Source organism: Anolis sagrei, chromosome X (assembly GCF_037176765.1).
Source record: "Anolis sagrei isolate rAnoSag1 chromosome X, rAnoSag1.mat, whole genome shotgun sequence".
In the NCBI taxonomy this organism is placed as follows: Eukaryota; Metazoa; Chordata; class Lepidosauria; order Squamata; family Dactyloidae; genus Anolis; species Anolis sagrei.
The window spans coordinates 89,107,844-89,125,799 of record NC_090034.1 but is presented as its reverse complement, the minus strand read 5'-3'; the positions used below and the strand labels follow the sequence as shown (position 1 = coordinate 89,125,799).

General features: G+C 41.2%; 1 protein-coding gene across 2 annotated transcripts in view; it reads left to right on the top strand.

Moving 5' to 3' along the window:
• The window catches only part of LOC132780281 (IgGFc-binding protein-like), a 37,010-nt gene that overhangs the window by 1,432 nt on the left and 17,622 nt on the right, over positions 1 to 17,956 (top strand). For both annotated transcript variants that reach the window (XM_067460670.1, XM_067460669.1), the window contains exons 2-7: positions 1,643 to 1,708; positions 5,297 to 6,565; positions 8,254 to 8,582; positions 10,695 to 11,313; positions 12,913 to 13,511; positions 14,011 to 14,575. In XM_067460670.1, the coding sequence (XP_067316771.1) occupies positions 1,666 to 1,708; positions 5,297 to 6,565; positions 8,254 to 8,582; positions 10,695 to 11,313; positions 12,913 to 13,511; positions 14,011 to 14,575 (3,424 nt within the window). In that variant the 5' untranslated portion in view covers positions 1,643 to 1,665. The remainder of the gene's footprint in view (positions 1 to 1,642; positions 1,709 to 5,296; positions 6,566 to 8,253; positions 8,583 to 10,694; positions 11,314 to 12,912; positions 13,512 to 14,010; positions 14,576 to 17,956) is intronic.

Below are 17,956 nucleotides of genomic sequence, written 5' to 3'. Positions count from 1 at the left end.
TACTTTAGTTACAGAGGTAATCCTTTCTCCAGGTGGCAGATAAGATCCTGGAATCTTAACACCCTAACCTTAAGCTGTTGTGGTTTAGAAAAAAGCAGGTTTTTCCCTATCTATAACTTAAGGTTAGTTCTGGAGACAAAGCAGTCAAGAATCTCTCTCTATAACTATATAACTCAATCTTCTCAATTAAGCTTATCTGTCTATAATATCTCAATACAGCTCAATACACAATATACTATCTATATTAACTCAATATAGCTTAATACTTATCTATAGTGTATAGTTTTGGCAATGGTTTTCCCAGAGCTAACTGCCTAGCCACCAGCACGTCAGAAGTCTTTCCTCAAACTGAAAAGGCAGGGGAAATTCTAAAATTGAGATCTCTTCCCTGGGAGAAAAGGCAGTTCCTAGACCCCCCCCCCCCCCCAAAAAAAAAACCTTTCTGAACCAATAGCTGCAAAGGAGGCCTGCAAACTCTGATACTATTAACCTTTAGGGCTCTTGCAAAGCTATAGTAGCCCTGGAAAAAATGCAAGAGGAAGCAACCTCAAGCAACTTTTAAGTAAGGGAAATCAGGATCCTAGGAGACGGAACAGTCCAGCTCTTATCACAGTTTACTTTTCCAGTTCTCATTAGCGACTTTTAATTACAGTCCAGCAAGAAGGTAGTTAGTCATTGCAGGCCTTAATATTTTACTGGTATCTCCAAAATTATTAGCTTTTATTCAGCTTTCATTCGATTCCATTCATACCCACACACATATTAAATCCACTATTTATCAAATCTGCAATGATACTTTCATGACCGATCTTCCAGCAGACAAAATAGCTTGGCACAAAGCTTATTTTCGTGCTTTGTGCTGAAAGCAGGCATGTAGCCGGGGGGGGGGGGGCTTGGGGGGCTTCAGCCCCCCCCCCCCCAAATTCTGATGGTGGTCCGCGAGAAGGCCTTACTGGTACATTATTTAAACTGTTATGTTTATTCATATTATGATCTGATCACCATGCTCAATATATCCCATATGCATGGGGGTATTGGGGTAATGATACAAAAGGTTTGCTATGGTAGACCCTCTTTCACTCAGACTCAGCCCCCCCCAACCAAACTCAGCCCCCCCCCCCCCCCCCCCCCGAAACAAAATCCTGGCTACGGGCCTGGCTGAAAGAATCCGTTTTTCTCTGAAGCATGGTCTGGACACCCCAGGGGAAAATGTGGGAGGGAACACACTATAGGTGCTGTCAAGATGTGTCCATAGTTTCAATCACCTGATCCATCAATGCTTTTTCATCAATAGTTCTCAAAAATGGTGAATGACATTGTAATACAAATCAGTTAAAGTGAAAATAATGAAACATATAAACCAAACACACATTTATTTCAGTTAACTTTTTCAATTGATTTTGAAGAAATAATCAGTCAAGTTGGCTTCATAAAAGAACAATTGTGAAAACGGAAATAACGACAGCTTCTGAATCACACCAACCCAGCTGAAACTTGGCTCCCTTGCTCACAAACACACAGCTTGAGTTGATGACTTATGCTGTGGAAATGTCCAACTGTTTTCAGTTGCCAAACATGAGGTGGCTGTCTGCCTGTTGGAAGGACCTATTGTTCCAATCTAATCTCAAAACTTATTTTGCAGCTCCTGCTAATACACTGTCAGTCATGGAAATGAACAACCTCTGGGCCAAGTTCTATATTCTGTGTGGTGAGTAGTACCATATAGCACCACTGATGTTCACAGTCTCTTTTCAAATATAGAGGAGATGAAATCAGAATAAGAGGCCAAGCTTAGTGGTTTGAGTCTTTGGGAATATAATCAGGGCTCATTTATTTTCACCAAATTGACAAAAAAAATAATATCTTGGCTGTGTATTTATCAGATTTTTGCCAGATCAAATTTTACAGATCAGTGAGATTCCGAAGCCTGTTCTAGAATTTAAGGCAAAAAATCAGGCTTCTTCATATACAATGGGTTTTTATTTTGTGCTGTCTTTCTCAATATTTGAATGGAATAATATGATTTCAATTGTTCCCTTGCTACTTCGCAGTTCGCTTTTAGCGGACTCGCTGTTTCACGGGTTTTTAATGACCTAAATGGCCTCTGTCTGTATGTATGTTTTGTATGTCAAAGACAGCATTGAATGTTTGCCGTGTATATGTACATTGTGATCCGCCTTGAGTCCCCTTCAGGGTGAGAAGGGTGGAATATAAATACTGTAAATAAATAAATAAATAAATAAATAAAAATTTGAAAATATTAATCACAAATTTAACTCTAAGATCTCCTGGGGAGACCCTCCTTTCACTCCCACCACCATCACAAGTACGGTTGGTGGGGGCGAGAGAGAGGGCCTTCTCAGTGGTGGCCCCCCGCCTCTGGAATGCCCTCCCCAGGGAAATTAGACAGGCCCCATCCCTCCCCTCCTTTTGTAAGAGCTTGAAGAACTGGTGGTTTCAACAAGCCTAGTTCTAGCTCAGCCCTAGACATTGTTGAATATGGCCTTATTCTTCCTACCAGTTACCCAGTTCACTTCCTCTAATAGGCAATGAACAGCCATAGACCCCGTACCTATTATTGTTGTTGCCTGCTATAGCACTGCACTTAATTCCCAGGCCCCCTAGAATTTTTGAGCTTGCACTCATCTCGGCCCGGCCTTTTAAATTGCCTTGAACAGGCAGGAATACTTTTTAATATATATATATATGTGTTATGGCGACAATGTTTATGCTTATATTGTTTTGTTAATCTTATGGTTATGTTGTTTACTCTGTATGTATTGATAATGTTACTTGGAAACTGCTCTGAGTCCCTCCGGTGAGATAGAGCGGTATATAAATAAAGTTTTATTATTGTCAAAGGCTTTCATGGCCGGAATCACTGGGTTGTTGTAGGTTTTTTCGGGCTATATGCCATGTTCTAGAGGCATTCTCTCCTGAAATTTCGCCTGCATCTATGGCAAGCATCCTCAGAGGTAGTGAGCATCCTCACTACCTCCGAGGATGCTTGCCATACATGCAGACGAAACATCAGGAGAGAATGCCTCTAGAACATCGTGATATAGCCTGAAAAAACCTACAGCAACCCAGTTTTCATTATTATTATTATTATTATTATTATTATTATTATTATTATTATTAAATATTTACATCTAGTGGAGGCCAGGGATCCCGGAAGTGCAGCAGCCTGAGGTGGGGCGGGGAAAACTGTAGGATATGTTATGACTGAAGTCTTGGCTCTTGGAAATATACTATTTATTCCCATATGACCTTATCTCTCTACAATCAGAGGCATAATTGTTGGGAATAGAGGAGAGGAGTGTCTCTGTGTGATGGAAATCAGAGCTGTTAGGTTCAAAAAATAACCTTCACTTGGGGCGATTTCACCAAAAACATAGCAGAGTGCTAGAAGCAGTCTTCCTAACCAGCATAAACTTATGTGTGGTGAGCCAGGATAAGCTTCCATTCAACAGGATGGAACAGGATTGCAGAGGCAGAACTTTGGGTTCAAAATATTTATTCAAGAAAAGAAACCCATTCTAGATAGAAAAGGTCTTGGAGCTAACTCGCTTACTAAGCTTATCTTCTACGGAAGGTGAAAAGGATAAAAAGTCAAAATATCTGTGCAGCTACATTTTGCCCGGAGAATGGCAAAATGTGTCCTCATTGGAAGGGAGACAAAGGCAGAGAGAGAGAGAGCAATGGAGAATTACCACATGGCCAGGGCAATAAAGAGGAAGCAACCTCATCCCTCACAGAGATTCCATTGCTACATGTTCAAAGGGGGGCGGGATAGTGGCAAGCAAGAAGAGTAAAAACAAAGCCACTCCTGGGATAAGCATGCATAGAAATGTGGGGGAAAGGAATCCCTCACTCTAATCCTATATCTAAGTCTAGCTACTCATTGAGGACTGGAGACTTGTCTTGTCCAGGGATGAATCCAACACTGTGGCTGCTCCCATTTAAAAACACACTCCTTATGGAACCGTCTTGCTGTCTATGCATTTACAAGTTAAGACCTTGTTATGCCAGCAAGTCTTTGGGAATTGATTCTTAACGAGAGAAGGGTTTTTATGGTCCTGAACCATTCTTAATCTTTCTTTTGGAATACTATTGTTGGTGTAAAATAAAAAGCAAAGGTTCATCTGCAAGCGGATCTGTTTTGGCAAGGGTGATGCTACTGTTATGTGCGAGTTCCATGGGGTCATCTGGGGAGAAATGGCCACTGACCTCCCATACAGAGAAGAAATGAAAGTTATTGATTTTTGTGTCAAACTTTTAAGAAACCTGTCAGATATATAAGAATAATACCGGGACTGTGGCACATATGGCTGGGAGTCAGCACATTAAGATCACTACTGACCAAAAGGTAATGAGTTCGAAGCCAGCCCGGGTCGGAGTGAGCTTCCGACCATTTGTGTAACTTGCTGTCGACCTTTGCAACCTGGAAGACAGTTGCATCTATCAAGTAGGAAATTTAGGTACCGCTTATGTGGGGAGGCTAATTTGACTAATTTATGATGCCATAAAATCTCCAGCAAGCATCAAAAGAAAGGAGGTACTCCATCCATGTCACAAATGGACGGTGAAGCGACAGCTCCCCTGGTGGCCAGAATACCCTCTTGAAGCTGGAGTGTTAAAGAGCCTCTGTGTGTCTGTTGTTGTGTATCTATGGCATTGAATGTTTGCCATGTATATGTACATTGTAATCCACCCTAAGTCCCCTGTGGGGTGAGAAGGGTGGAATATAAATACTGTAAATAAATAAATAAATAATATACTTAATAATATACTTTCAATATTTAATATTCAATATTCAATGTTGTTATACAATTGACAAGGACAGCAAATACATAATCAGAGGTATGGGCTTTTCTCATCTTTTTCCATCTCCGGCATGCTGGACTCCAGCCATGGAAAGGGGGCGTGGGGTGGAGGGTGCTGTCGCTCCATCTTCCATGTTGTTTGTAAATGACCTCCCATTTGGCATATGGATGCCTTTTATTACCTCCCCACTTAAAGCGGTACCTATTTATCTACTCACATTGCTGTTTCGATCTGCTAGGTGGGCAGAAGCTGGGCTGACGGCTGGGAGCTCACCCCAATCCAGGCTTGAACTGTGAACCTTTTGATTAGCAAGATTTTCTATAGCTGGCTGTGCTAAGGCCCGGCCCGTGGTTTATCAACTTTCAAAGAATACAGAAACATTATTTAAACAATACCTTAATATTCAATGAAACCTTTGATTGCTTCTCTCTCTGTCTCTCTTATGTGGTTTTATTATTTCTTTGTTTAGGGATCTCCGGTGGTCCTGCCTGGTTTCTGTTCAATGTGTTCCCCATCTCCGCTTCCCCAAACCCATTAGGAAGGGAATTCGTCACAACTTTTTTGCAGAATGGCTTGCCACGAACGCTCAAGGGAGATTTTAAACTACTCATCACAGGATATGCTCCTGCCACAACCATTACTATCTCCATGAAACGGCCTGCATTGAGGGTTGGAGTCAATGTGAATGCTGGCCACACATTGTCTGTGAAAATCCCACCAGAGGCTGAGATGGTTGGAAGCGGTATTTTTGACAACACACTCACTGTCCGGGCTGATAGAGATATCTCAATCCTCTCTCTTAACTACAAACCCCACTCAGCGGACACCACCATTGTCTATCCAGTGACAAGCTTAGGTACTGAGTACTATGTTGTCACCCCAAGTGTGGGCACAGATCGCTACAGAGAAGTTGCCATTGTAGCCTGGGAAGAAACCACATCTGTTGATGTTTACCTGAAAGGAATGGTTACATTTCAAGGAAAACCCTACACACGAGGAAGCAAGTTGACCCTTATGCTTCAGCCTTATCAAGCTGTCCAGCTACAAAGCTCAGTGGACCTCTCTGGAACTAAAATAGTTTCCCAAAAACCTGTGGCTGTTTATAGCGGGCACACCTGTGTATCTAGGCAAGTCCAGTGCGATCACGTTTCTGAACAGCTTCTACCCGTTTCCAGCTGGGGCACCAACTTCATAGTCCCTTCTTTGCCCTTTAATACAGAGCATGATATTGTGTATGTTTCTACTTCCCAGAATACCCGCGTTGATGCTCAGACTGGGCATAGCAAGACCAGACGGGATTTGCCCGCTGCCCGATCAGTGCTGTATGGTATTCAAGGTACAACTGCCATGTCCCTCTCAGCTAGTTCTGGTATCCAAGTCATGTTCTTCAATGATGGTGGTACCCACCAGAACTTCAAATATGACCCCTTCTTCATGGCAATCCCTGACATTTCTAGCTACTGTCAAGCCTACTACATATATGGGCATGACCAGTTTGACAACTATGCATTGATCATTGCCAAATCTTCAGAGACTTCTGGGATCACCTTGGACAAGAGACCATTACAAGGTCTCCAATGGAATACCGTTACTGGCACTGAATACTCCTGGACTTCCCACAACTTAGGCCAAGGATATACAGTTCACATGATGGAACATCCCAGTGCTCCCTTTGGTTTGCTGAGTGTTGGCATTGGAAATGAGAAAGCTTATGGCTCCCCTGCTGTTTGCGCCAATGGTAAATCAAGATTTCCTGTTCATGCATTCCTCACCTTTTACAACACTCCTCTTCTTTTATGTTTTAAAAGTCTCATAAACTGTAATACTCATGAACTGAATGGGGATGGGAAGGAGCCACAGCTATTAGGGCAGTGGTTCTCAACATTCCTAATGCTGCGACCCCTTAATACAGTTCATCATGTTGTGATGACCCCCAACCATAAAATTATTTTCGTTGCTACTTCATAACTGGAATTTTGCTACTGTTATGAACTGTAACGTAAATATCTGATATGCAGGATGTATTTTCATTCACTTGATTAAATTTGGCACAAATACCCAATATGCCCAAATTTAAATACTGGTGGGGTTGAGGGGGATTGATTTTGTCTTTGGAAGTTGTAGTTGCTGGGATTGATAGGCACCTCGAAGGCACAGGTTCGCAGCTTGGGAGTCCTCCTGGACTCGGCGCTGAGTCTGGAACCTCAAGTTGCAGCGGTGACTAGGGCGCTTTTGCACAATTAAAACTTGTGCGCCAACTGCACCCGTACTTTGGGAAATCAGACTTGGCCATGGTGGTCCATGCAGGATAGACTACTGCAATGCACTCTAGGTGGGGCTGCCTTTGAAGACAGTTTAGATGTTTCAAATAGTTCAATGAGAGGCAGCCAGGTTAATAACTGGGGCGGCATACAGGATGCACACAACTCCCATGTTACGTCTGTTCCACTGGCTGCCTGTTTTCTTCCAGGCACAATTCAAAGTGCTGGCTTTGGCCTATAAAACCCTAAACGGCCCCGGCCCAGTTTACCTGCCTGAACACATCTCCCTTTACGAACCACTGCGGAAACTAAGATCTTCTGGGAAGGCCCTGCTCTCGGCCCCACCACCATCACAGGCACATTTGGCGGGGACGAGCGACAGGGCCTTTACAGTGATTGCCCCCCTGGTTATGGAACTCCCTTCCTGGCAATATTAGATCAGCCCCCTCCCTCCTGTCCTTCAGAAGGATGGTGAAGACCTGGCTGTGGGACCAAGACTTTGGGGCAGTGCAATGAGGCAAAATAGTGTCCTGAGTTCGTTTTAAAGCAACTGATTTTAATGTGGATATAAGTGATTTTAATGTTTGTATATATATAATTCTCAATATGCCCAAATGTGAACCCTGGTAGCAGGCCTGTAGCCGGGGGGGGGGGGGGGGTTACTCATGAATTTTAACTGGTTAACCAAATCCCCATGCTAACTCTATGAGACGCAAAAACTTAAGAGTCCCTCCAGAACTGCAAGCACCATCTCAAGCAAATATTGACAATTTATTCACACTGTCATTGCTTGCAGCAATAGCCGATGTAGCGAAGCAAGTTGGGGTGGGGTCTTGAATGCTCTCATTAAGGAGGCCAGACTTGGTGGAGGTGGTTGACCGGGCGGAGCTGCAGGCTATTGAAGACTGCTCTGACCCCTGCTGTGCTCTTTCTTCAGTGTGAACTAGGAGGCAGGTTTCAACACCCCCCCCCCATTTTCAACCCCCCCCCCTCGAAATTTTCAACCCTCCCTGATTTTTTTTTTTTTTTGGCTACAGCCCTGCCTGGTAGAGTTTGGGAAAAATGGACTTTGACATTTGGGAGTTGTAGTTGCCGGGATTTATAGTTCACCCACAATCAAAGAGCATTCTGAACCCCACTAATGATATTCTGTTCTCCCTCATAGATCCCTGCACAAAACTCCAGTGCCGGATAAAGGAAACATGTGAAGTGCAGAATGGCCAAGCAAACTGTGTCCATGAATATATGGGGACTTGTCAAGGTTCCACAAGCCAGTATGTTCAGACTTTTGATGGTCTGTTTCTGGACTTCCAAGACTCCTGCACCTATACCATTGCACAATACTGTGGCAGTGATCCCAAGCTTGTACCTTTCTCAGTTGAAGAGAAGAACAGCAACACGGACTCCAAGGACTCCTCCAAACTGCAGCTCATTCATATCAAAGTTTATGGTCATAGCATCACCATTACAAAGGGAGATGATGTCCAGCTTATGGTAGGAAATTAGCCTGACTTGTTCACAATTATGTCCTTCATGATCAGATAGATGTGGGGGTGGTGGAACTATGGAGTGCAATAATAATGGATGAAAAAAAGGCATAAAATAGATCTAGAAATCCCAATAAAGAGTTGGTCATCCTTTACATGCGTATACTGAATGATAGGTTATTCTTTGCGATACTATGACAATGTTAATTGCTTGAATAGAGGTTGATACTGCATGACCTCATTAGTTAGAAATGTTTATTGTTTAGGCAGATGTATGGGCCTGTTATGGGAGCCTGGCAGCTCCAAGGTCATTTCCTGTGAGAAGCCTAGTATGCAGGGAGTAAAAGGTGTTTTGATTTATAGGCCAATCTGGAGTTCCCAGTGGCACAGTGGATTAAACTGCTGAGCTGCTGAACTTGCTGACCAAAAGGTTGCCAGTTCGAACCCGGGGAACAGGGTGAGCTCTTACTGTTAGCCCCAGCTTCTGCCAACCCAGCAGTTTGAAAACATGCAAATGTGAGTAGATCAATAGGTACCGCTCCGGTGGGAAGGTAACGGTGCTCCATGTATGTCATGCCGGCTACATGACCTTGGAAGTGTCTATGGACAATGCCGGCTCTTCAGCTTAGAAATGGAGATGAGCACCAACCCCCAGAGTTGGACACAACAGGACTTAATGTCAGGGGAAGACCTTTACCTTTACCTGGAAATACACTGTGAAAGATGCTACATCCCAGCAAATGGGGTGACAGTGTGTGAATTATTTGAATTCTGTTACCTATAAAAATATGAGGGTGATCTGGAAAGTAAGGCTACAAGTTACATAGCTCTTGCGGGAAATTTTCGTGGGGGAAGTTGGTAGCACTGCCATGTAGCAGAAAGCCAACAGAAGCAAACAAGCAGTGCCAGTCATCAGTAGCTCATCAACTGGCATTATGGTGAAGGTTAGAGATGAATGTCCTCATTCTGTTTCTCTGCAAGTGTGAAGTTCATGCTGTATGAGGGATATTCGGAAAGTAAAGTTACAAGATTTTTTAAAAACACAATGAATGAATATATTTTAATAAAATTTACATGGATTATAGCATAGGTATTACATTATTTTTCCACACAATCACAATTTAGTTCAATACATTTTGTCATCTATGGGATGGGCTTTTGGATGCCTATGTCATAGAAGTCTCCTACCTCCTTTTTCAGCCATGTCATCAGTCACAATGGACAGCCATCCACTTCTGGCCTCATCATGAATTTCTGTCCTTCCACAATTGAAATTCTGTACCCATTTTGCCACATGCTGTCTTGATTCATCATGATTTCGGCATGATGAATCCCGGCAACTACAACTCCCAAACGTCAAAGTCCATTTTTCCCAAACTCTACCAGGCAGGGCCGTAGCCAAAAAAAAAATTGTCTTGATTCATCACGATCTCATGATGAATTGCAGCAGCTTTCATGCCCTTAGCATTTAGGTAGCATATTATAGCATGAACTTTGCACTTGGAGGGAAACCGAATGAGGACGCTAATCTCTAACCTTAACCACAGTACCAGTCGATGAGCTGTTTACGACTGGCACTGCTTGTTCGCTTCTGCTGGCATCCTGCTACATACAGTGATATCAATTTCCCGCAAGAGCTACATGCCTTATAACTTTACTTTCCGCATGACCCTCATAGTTCTAGTACTGAACAGTCCTGACAACATTGTACGGCTTGCCTTGTTTATCTTAAATAAAGCTTTAGTACTAAGTCAGCTTATTTTCTGAATCAAAAAAGTCTGTATCTGACACAAACAGTGCTAAAAACCTCATTGTACAAAGAATTGACTTAACTAGAGCTCCAGAAACATCAATTTTAAAACTCAACAGGTATTGTCAGTACCAAGTTATTTAGATGGTAGTAATGATGGATTTCAAAGAAGATGCAGCATGCTATAAATTCATCAGCGATAAGCCAAAGTCCTCAGATGTTTTGAGTAGTATTTCTGTATTATAGGGCATACATTCCAAACTGCTTGGGGCTTCAGGGTCTCATTTTAAATAAATTAAATAGATTGATTACAATGGAAAATATGTGTGCCAGAAAAATCTATAATGCGTCTCTTATTTCTCTTCTCAGTTGGATGGCATTGTGACCACTATTCCTGCTGCACTAGAGGATGGAAATATTGAAGTTGCCAAAAGCAATGATCAGCTTGTTGTGAAAACAAATTTTGGGCTCCAGGTGACATATGATCATGATGGTACTGTAGTGGTGACTCTGCCTAGCAGTTACTATGGAGCCACCTGTGGGCTCTGTGGGAATTTCAATGGGGATGCAGATGATGACATGACTTCTCTTCATGGTGCCCCAACCTTCTCCGTCACGGAATGGGCCAACAGATGGAAAGTCAAGGATCAGGACCCTGCCTGCTCGGACTCCTGCCAAGGAAACTGCTTGAGTTGTGATAATGAGCAGAAGGAGCTCTATGGCAGTGAAAAATATTGTGGGATTATCAGCAACACTTCAGGAGGACCTTTTGGAGTGTGTCATGCAGCTGTGAGCCCTGCCAGCTACTTCAATGAGTGTGTTGACAGAATGTGTTTAGAGACAGGGGACAAGAACGTGCTTTGCCGTATGATGGAGACATATGCCACTGCTTGTGAAGAACAGCATGTTGCCATAGCTGACTGGAAAATAACATCTGGCTGTGAATCAGTTCAGTTTGACCATCAGAGAAATGAGACAGACATTGAAGGTATCAGTACTAAGGAATATTCAGAATGAATTAGGGAACAAAACAGCACCCTAATAATGTATGCATGAAAGGAAAAGAGATTCAAGACGACCACAATTCAAAGTGCTGGTCTTGTCCTGTAATGAAATTTATAATTCTGGCCCAGTTTACTTGTCCGAAGGTATCTCCCTCTATGATCCACCTCTGAGTTTAACATCATCCGGGAAGGCCCTGCTCTCAGTCCTGGCCTCTTTGAAAACGTGATTGGCAGGGACAAGAAACAGGGCCTTCTCAGTGGTGCCCCCCTCTCTGTGGAACACACTCCCCAGGGAAATAATATTGGCTCCATCTCTCCTTTCCTTCAGGAAAAAGCTCAAGACGTAAAGTTACATTAATAATAAATGTAATAATAATAATAGAGTAAAATAATAAATGCAATAATAATAATAATAAATAAATATAAAATAACAACAACAACAACAGAGTAAAATAATAAATAACCTTGACTCGAGTATAAGTCAAGGGTGGGAAATGCAGCAGCTATTGGTAAATTTCAAAATAAAAGTAGATACTAGGGCTGGACGGTTTCGTTTCGTTAATTCGTAATTCGTTAATAATTCGTTAATTTTTTCAATTACAAAACGATAACGAACCATTCTGGAGCAATTATTAAAAAAAACGAATTTTCAAAAACGTTTTGTAAATGCTTCGTATTTCGATATTGTATTCGTTTTGTTATTGTTTTGAGGTCATTTCGTTATTATTCCCGCATGTCTGGGCCAGTTTTATGGTTTAATTAGTGAAAAAAAATTATAATATCACACCAACAGTCAACAACAGAGGGAGAGGGAAGCTTCAGAAGGTTTTGGAGGTTTTTTAGCGTATTTCACGGTCGCGTCCTCCATTAACGAATCAATTCATTATTGTTTCGGAAATCGATTCGTTAATTTTTTACCATTTACGAAATTTCGTAAATATCGAACTTTTTAAAAGGAAAATTTTGTAATTATTTTAAATATCAAAACAAATACCCCAAATACAAATCGATTTTAGAAACAAATTTTTCCGTTGTTACCCAGGCCTAGTAGATACCAATAAAATTACATTAATAATAAATGTAATAATAATAAATAAAGTAAAAAATAAATGTAATAATAACAATAACAACAACAACATAAAGAAGAGTAAAATAATAAATAACCTTGACTCGAGTATAAGCCGAGGGGGCCTTTCTCATTCTTAAAAAAGGGGCTAAAAACTCAGCTTATACTTGAGTATATACTGTAATTCTTTCAACCAAAACATGGTTGGAAAAAAATTTAAACCACTATTACAAACACAGAGCAATTTGACTTCCACTGTCAACTGTACTCCTCAACCCTCTCACACAGTTTTGATCCACATTCCAGTCATTTCTTGGAACTGAATATTCCTTGTTCATGGAGCAACTGGAAGCAATAACAATGCAGTGCTATTATTGTACAGAGAGCAGCATGCAGTCCACAGGGAACACAGAGTGAAAAGATGTCCATACTTTTGGAGTTACTTGTTTCTGGTCTGATCTATGATAAATTGTAAAGCTGTATGCATTCAAACTCATTATTCATCTCCATCCAACAGCCCACACTTGTCCTGAGAATAGCCACTACGAGGCTTGTGGAAATGCCTGCCCAGCTACCTGCTCTGACCAGACGGCTCCCTCAACATGTGATGACACCTGTGTTGCCATCTGCCAGTGCAACGAAGGCTATGTCCTCAATGGCAAGACATGCGTTCCCATTGAGAACTGTGGCTGTACCTATAACAACATCCATTACAAAGCTGGGGAGGAATTCTGGGAGAATGAGAACTGTACCTCTCGCTGCAAGTGTGATGCCAATCTGGGCCGGGTGACATGCCGGAAGGCCAGTTGCAAAGGCAATGAGAAATGTGCCATGGTGAATGGTGTTCGTAGATGCAAGGGAACGACTTATTCCACTTGCATAGGAACCGGCGACCCCCACTACACCACCTTCGATGGAAGGAAGTATGACTTCCAGGGCACCTGCATTTATCAAATGGCAGGAGTCTGTTCCAAGGACCCTACCTTGACTCCATTTTTGGTCACAGTAGAAAACAACAACCGAGGTAGCAAATTAGTCTCTTTCACCAAGGTGGTAACTTTGGAAGTCTATGGCATGGTCATTAGTCTGAGCCAGGAATATCCACGTAAAGTCCAGGTACATAAATGCTGGGGGATGGGCATGTTTGGGACTTTAAATTAAGAAAATTCAAGACTGTAGATAAAAGCCCATCAGACATAACTAACTATATAATGGTGGTTGTACAGCATCCTTGTTGTGTCTGTTAATATCTCTGTGTGTACTTACAAGTCATTTCAAGCTTATGGCAACCCTAATATAAGGTTGTCTTGGCATAATTTCCTCAGAGGAGAGTTGCCTTTGAACTTCCTCTTAAGTTGAGAGAGTGTGACTTACACAAAAGTACCAAATCAATTTCTGTGGCTTACTAAAACCATATTTCTAGTCAAATCACTTTGGCCACTTCACAACACTAGTTCTCCCAATATTCTGGTTCTCCCATTTCATAATGCCACACTGCAGGAAACATAAGCCAGAAATAACTTGAAGGCTCACAGAAACAAACAGTGAGTAACTGAAGAAATTCCTTGTTTCCTGAATTCACCAAAAAAACCCCATCCTTTTATTTATTTTTCAGGTCAATGGAGTCTTTGTAGACCTACCATTTTCCTATGAGAATAAACTGAAGATCTACGTCAGTGGTGTCCATGGTTTCATCAAAACAGACTTTGATCTAAGAGTCAGCTTTGATTGGTACAGTTATGCCAGAGTCATTATTCCCAACGCTTACACCAATGCTATCTGTGGACTCTGCGGCAATGCCAATCAGGATCCAAGTGATGATTTTACCATGAAAGATGGCACTCAAGCAAGGGATGAAATCCAGTTTGCAAACAGCTGGAAGCTAAAGGATGTCCCAGGATGCACAATGGGATGTACTACTGACTGCCCAGTGTGCAAGGAGACAGAGAAACAAACCTATAAGGGAGACCAGTACTGTGGGATCCTAATTAGAAAAGATGGACCATTCAGAGAGTGTCATCAGGCTGTTGACTCAACATCCTTTTTTGAAGATTGTGTCTTTGATACTTGTGCGTATAAGGGTCACCATGATGTGCTCTGCAATGCAATCAGTGCTTATGTGACAGCCTGTCAAACTCAGGGCATTCAGATTGGACAGTGGAGATCAGCCTCCTTTTGCAGTAAGTGTTGCCATCTTATCTATCTATCTATCTATCTATCTATCTATCTATCTATCTATCTATCATCTCTCTCTCTCTCTCTCTCTCTCTCTCTCTATATATATATATATATATAAATGCTCTGTGCGTAATGAGTACCTTAAAAACAAAAGAACCAATGAACGAAATCACATCAAATTTGGCAACAAAATGTCTTACAACACAAGGAATGACTATCACTCAAAAATTATGATTTTTGTGATTTGGGAGTTGTAGTTGCTGGGATTTATTGCTCACCTATAATCAAAGAGCATTCTGAATCCACCAAAGATGGAATTGCACCAAACTTGGCATACAGGACTCCCATGACCAACAGAAAACACTAGAAGGGTTTGGAGGGCATTGACCTTGACTTTTGGAGTTGTAGTTTACCTACACCCAGAGAGCACTGTGGATGCAAACAATGATGGATCTGGACCAAGCTTGGCACTGATACTCAATACGCCCAAATATTAACACAGATGGAGTCTGGGGGGAAATAGACTTTGACATTTGGGAGTTGTAGTTACTTAGATTTATAGTTCACCAACAAAGAGCATTCTGAAGCCCACAAACGACAGAATTGTGGAAAAGTTCCCACACAGAACCCCCATGACCAACAGAAAATACTTAAAGCAATCCAGTCCAACTCCCTTCACCAAGGGAAGAAAACATAATCAAAGCCCTCCTGACAAAGAGCCATCCAGTCATAGAGATAGATAGATAGATAGATAGATAGATAGCTAGATAGATAGATAGATAGATAGATGATAGATAGATAGATAGATAGATATGATTCAGACACGGAGAGATATAATATCATAGATTTGAAAGGGACCCCTAAAGAAGGACAATTATGTGTTGCATGTTCCAGAGTAGGCAAAACAGACAATCCCCACATCAATACTGACAAAGAAACAACAAGAAATACTGTTTACCCACAAGCATTAAGAAATATATTAGAAACCAACAGTTTCTCATTACTTTATTTTCCAGATCACCAGACTGGGCCACAGCAACACGTGGCAGGGGGGCAGCTAGTTTATTATATTTGTATACCGCCCCTCTCAGCCCGACTAAGAGGCGGTTAACAAAGTCAACAATTCAATGCCAACTGCAACATAAAACATTTAAAAACATTGACATATAGCATAAAATCAGAACAAGATCAGTTAAAACATAAATCACCTTTGACTGTAGCTCTGGTGACACATGTTCATTTCTGCCTACATACATCAGCATGAATTCATTGGCCACTCTATAAACTCTAACCATGTGCGCCAGCACAAGTCACCAAGCCATATGAGGAACACAAATGTACATTCTTTGCTCTTCACCAAAAGTATAGTTTGAGCAGATATCATCATCATAACTTTTGGTTCTTTCCCTATTTTGCAATGAAATTATATTCAATTTTTTTAAAAAAAATAGGAGGTGGGTCATAATTTTTAAATAAATAATTAAAATTAAGATGTACTGATAGGCAATTCAATCCTAACTCAAAGATGTAATTAGGTACAACGCTTTCTACCAGCAGAACCCTCCTCAGACAGGTTGGTCTAAGAAACCTGCTGATAGATCAATCTGCTGGCAGAACAGCTCTGATGGCAGAGATCTGCCAGCAGAAGAAGCAAAAGGCAACAGAGGTGCAATGAGGGATTCCAAGCTCTTCCAGCCTACAGACAGAGATACATTTGTGGCATGAATATCAATTACACAAGCCAACAAAATCAAACTTTTTGTAATCATCAGAAATGAGAGTTTAAATCAATTTTATAATGATTTTAAATATGTCTTTATTTTTTTCCATCACCTCAACTTTTAAAAATATGATAAATGGTACATTAACAGCAAAGTACTCTAAAGTCTGCACATTTCACATCATATTCGTGTAACACAAGCCAACCAGTATTTTTCCTCATATACGATTTTAGGACATTCTTATAGTTTTTTGCACTGAATTCAGATGTGTTTATTTTTCTCTATCACATATAGTTTTTGCAATGAGACTAATTGAATAATTAATGCATTTACGCACTGATATCAATAGAATCTAATTAACTACAAGCTAGCACGTATTTTTCATCAGATTGGATTTTAAATTATTCTTACAGAGTGTTTTGTGTTGAATTCAGATCTGTGTTTATCACATGTAGTTTTTGCAATGAGGCTAATTGAATAATTAATGCATTTATTCACTGACATCAATAGAATCTAATTACATGCCAACAAATATTTTCCATCAGATTTAATTTTAGGCCATTCTTATAGAGTTTATTTTGCGCTGAATTCAGATCTGTGTTTATTTTTTCTCTATCATGGGTAGTTTTTGCAATGAGGCTAATAAAATAATTAATGCATTTATGCAATGAAATCAATTAGATTCTATTGACATCAGTGCATAAATGCATTAATTATTTAATTAGATTCATTGCAAAAACTACACATGATAAGAGAAAAAAATTAACACAGATCAGAATTCAGCGTGAAAAAACTCTGTAAGAATGACCTAAAATTATATCTGATACAAATACTTGTTGGCTTCTGTTGTTGTACTATTAATGTAGACAGTGATCATACAATTCATTGCTCTTGTCCCATAGGTCCTGTTCCAATTACTTAAACTCATAGTATTTCTAGCAAGCATCCTAATCAATACATCAGCTGATTATTGTTCCTTCAAGTTGGATCAATTATAGCTCCCATGTTTTCCAATGGATTATATCAATGCTGCCCATTAGTTTCCAAGAAAAGTACAAAGCATCCAGGTTATCTATGGGGTCTTTTCATCTTGCATAATTCACCCCATAGACTTAGGCCCTCTTAGCAACATTTGCTCCAATCAGCCAGGACTACGTTGGTGAGGGTTAGCCTGCCCCTAAATTTTGGAATGACCTGCAGAAAGAGATTAAACAGCTGAATACATTGTTGAATTTAAGACAGCATTTCATGCGTGAAATGTGCCCAATGGGTTGTGTTCTCCCCATTGCTATCCTACATAAAATGGCAACAACATTTATACTCTCCTGTTGGTGGGGAAATTACACATAGCAGCAGGATGTTAACTGGTGCTCCATACAGTGAGAAGTCAACCCTCCTGTTCAAGGAGCTCCACTAGCTGCCATTTATCTTCCGAGCCCGATTTAAGGTGCAGGTGCTTACTTACAAAGCCCTAAACGGTTTGGGACCATCCTACCTGCGTGACCGCATCTCCGTTTATGAACCCACGCACTCACTTCGTTCATCTGGAGAGGCCCTGCTCGCAATTCCGCCTGAGTCACAGGTGCGTCTGGTGGGGACGCGAGACAGGGCCTTTTCTGTGGTGGCCCTCCAACTCTGGAATACCCTCCCCAAAGATCTTAG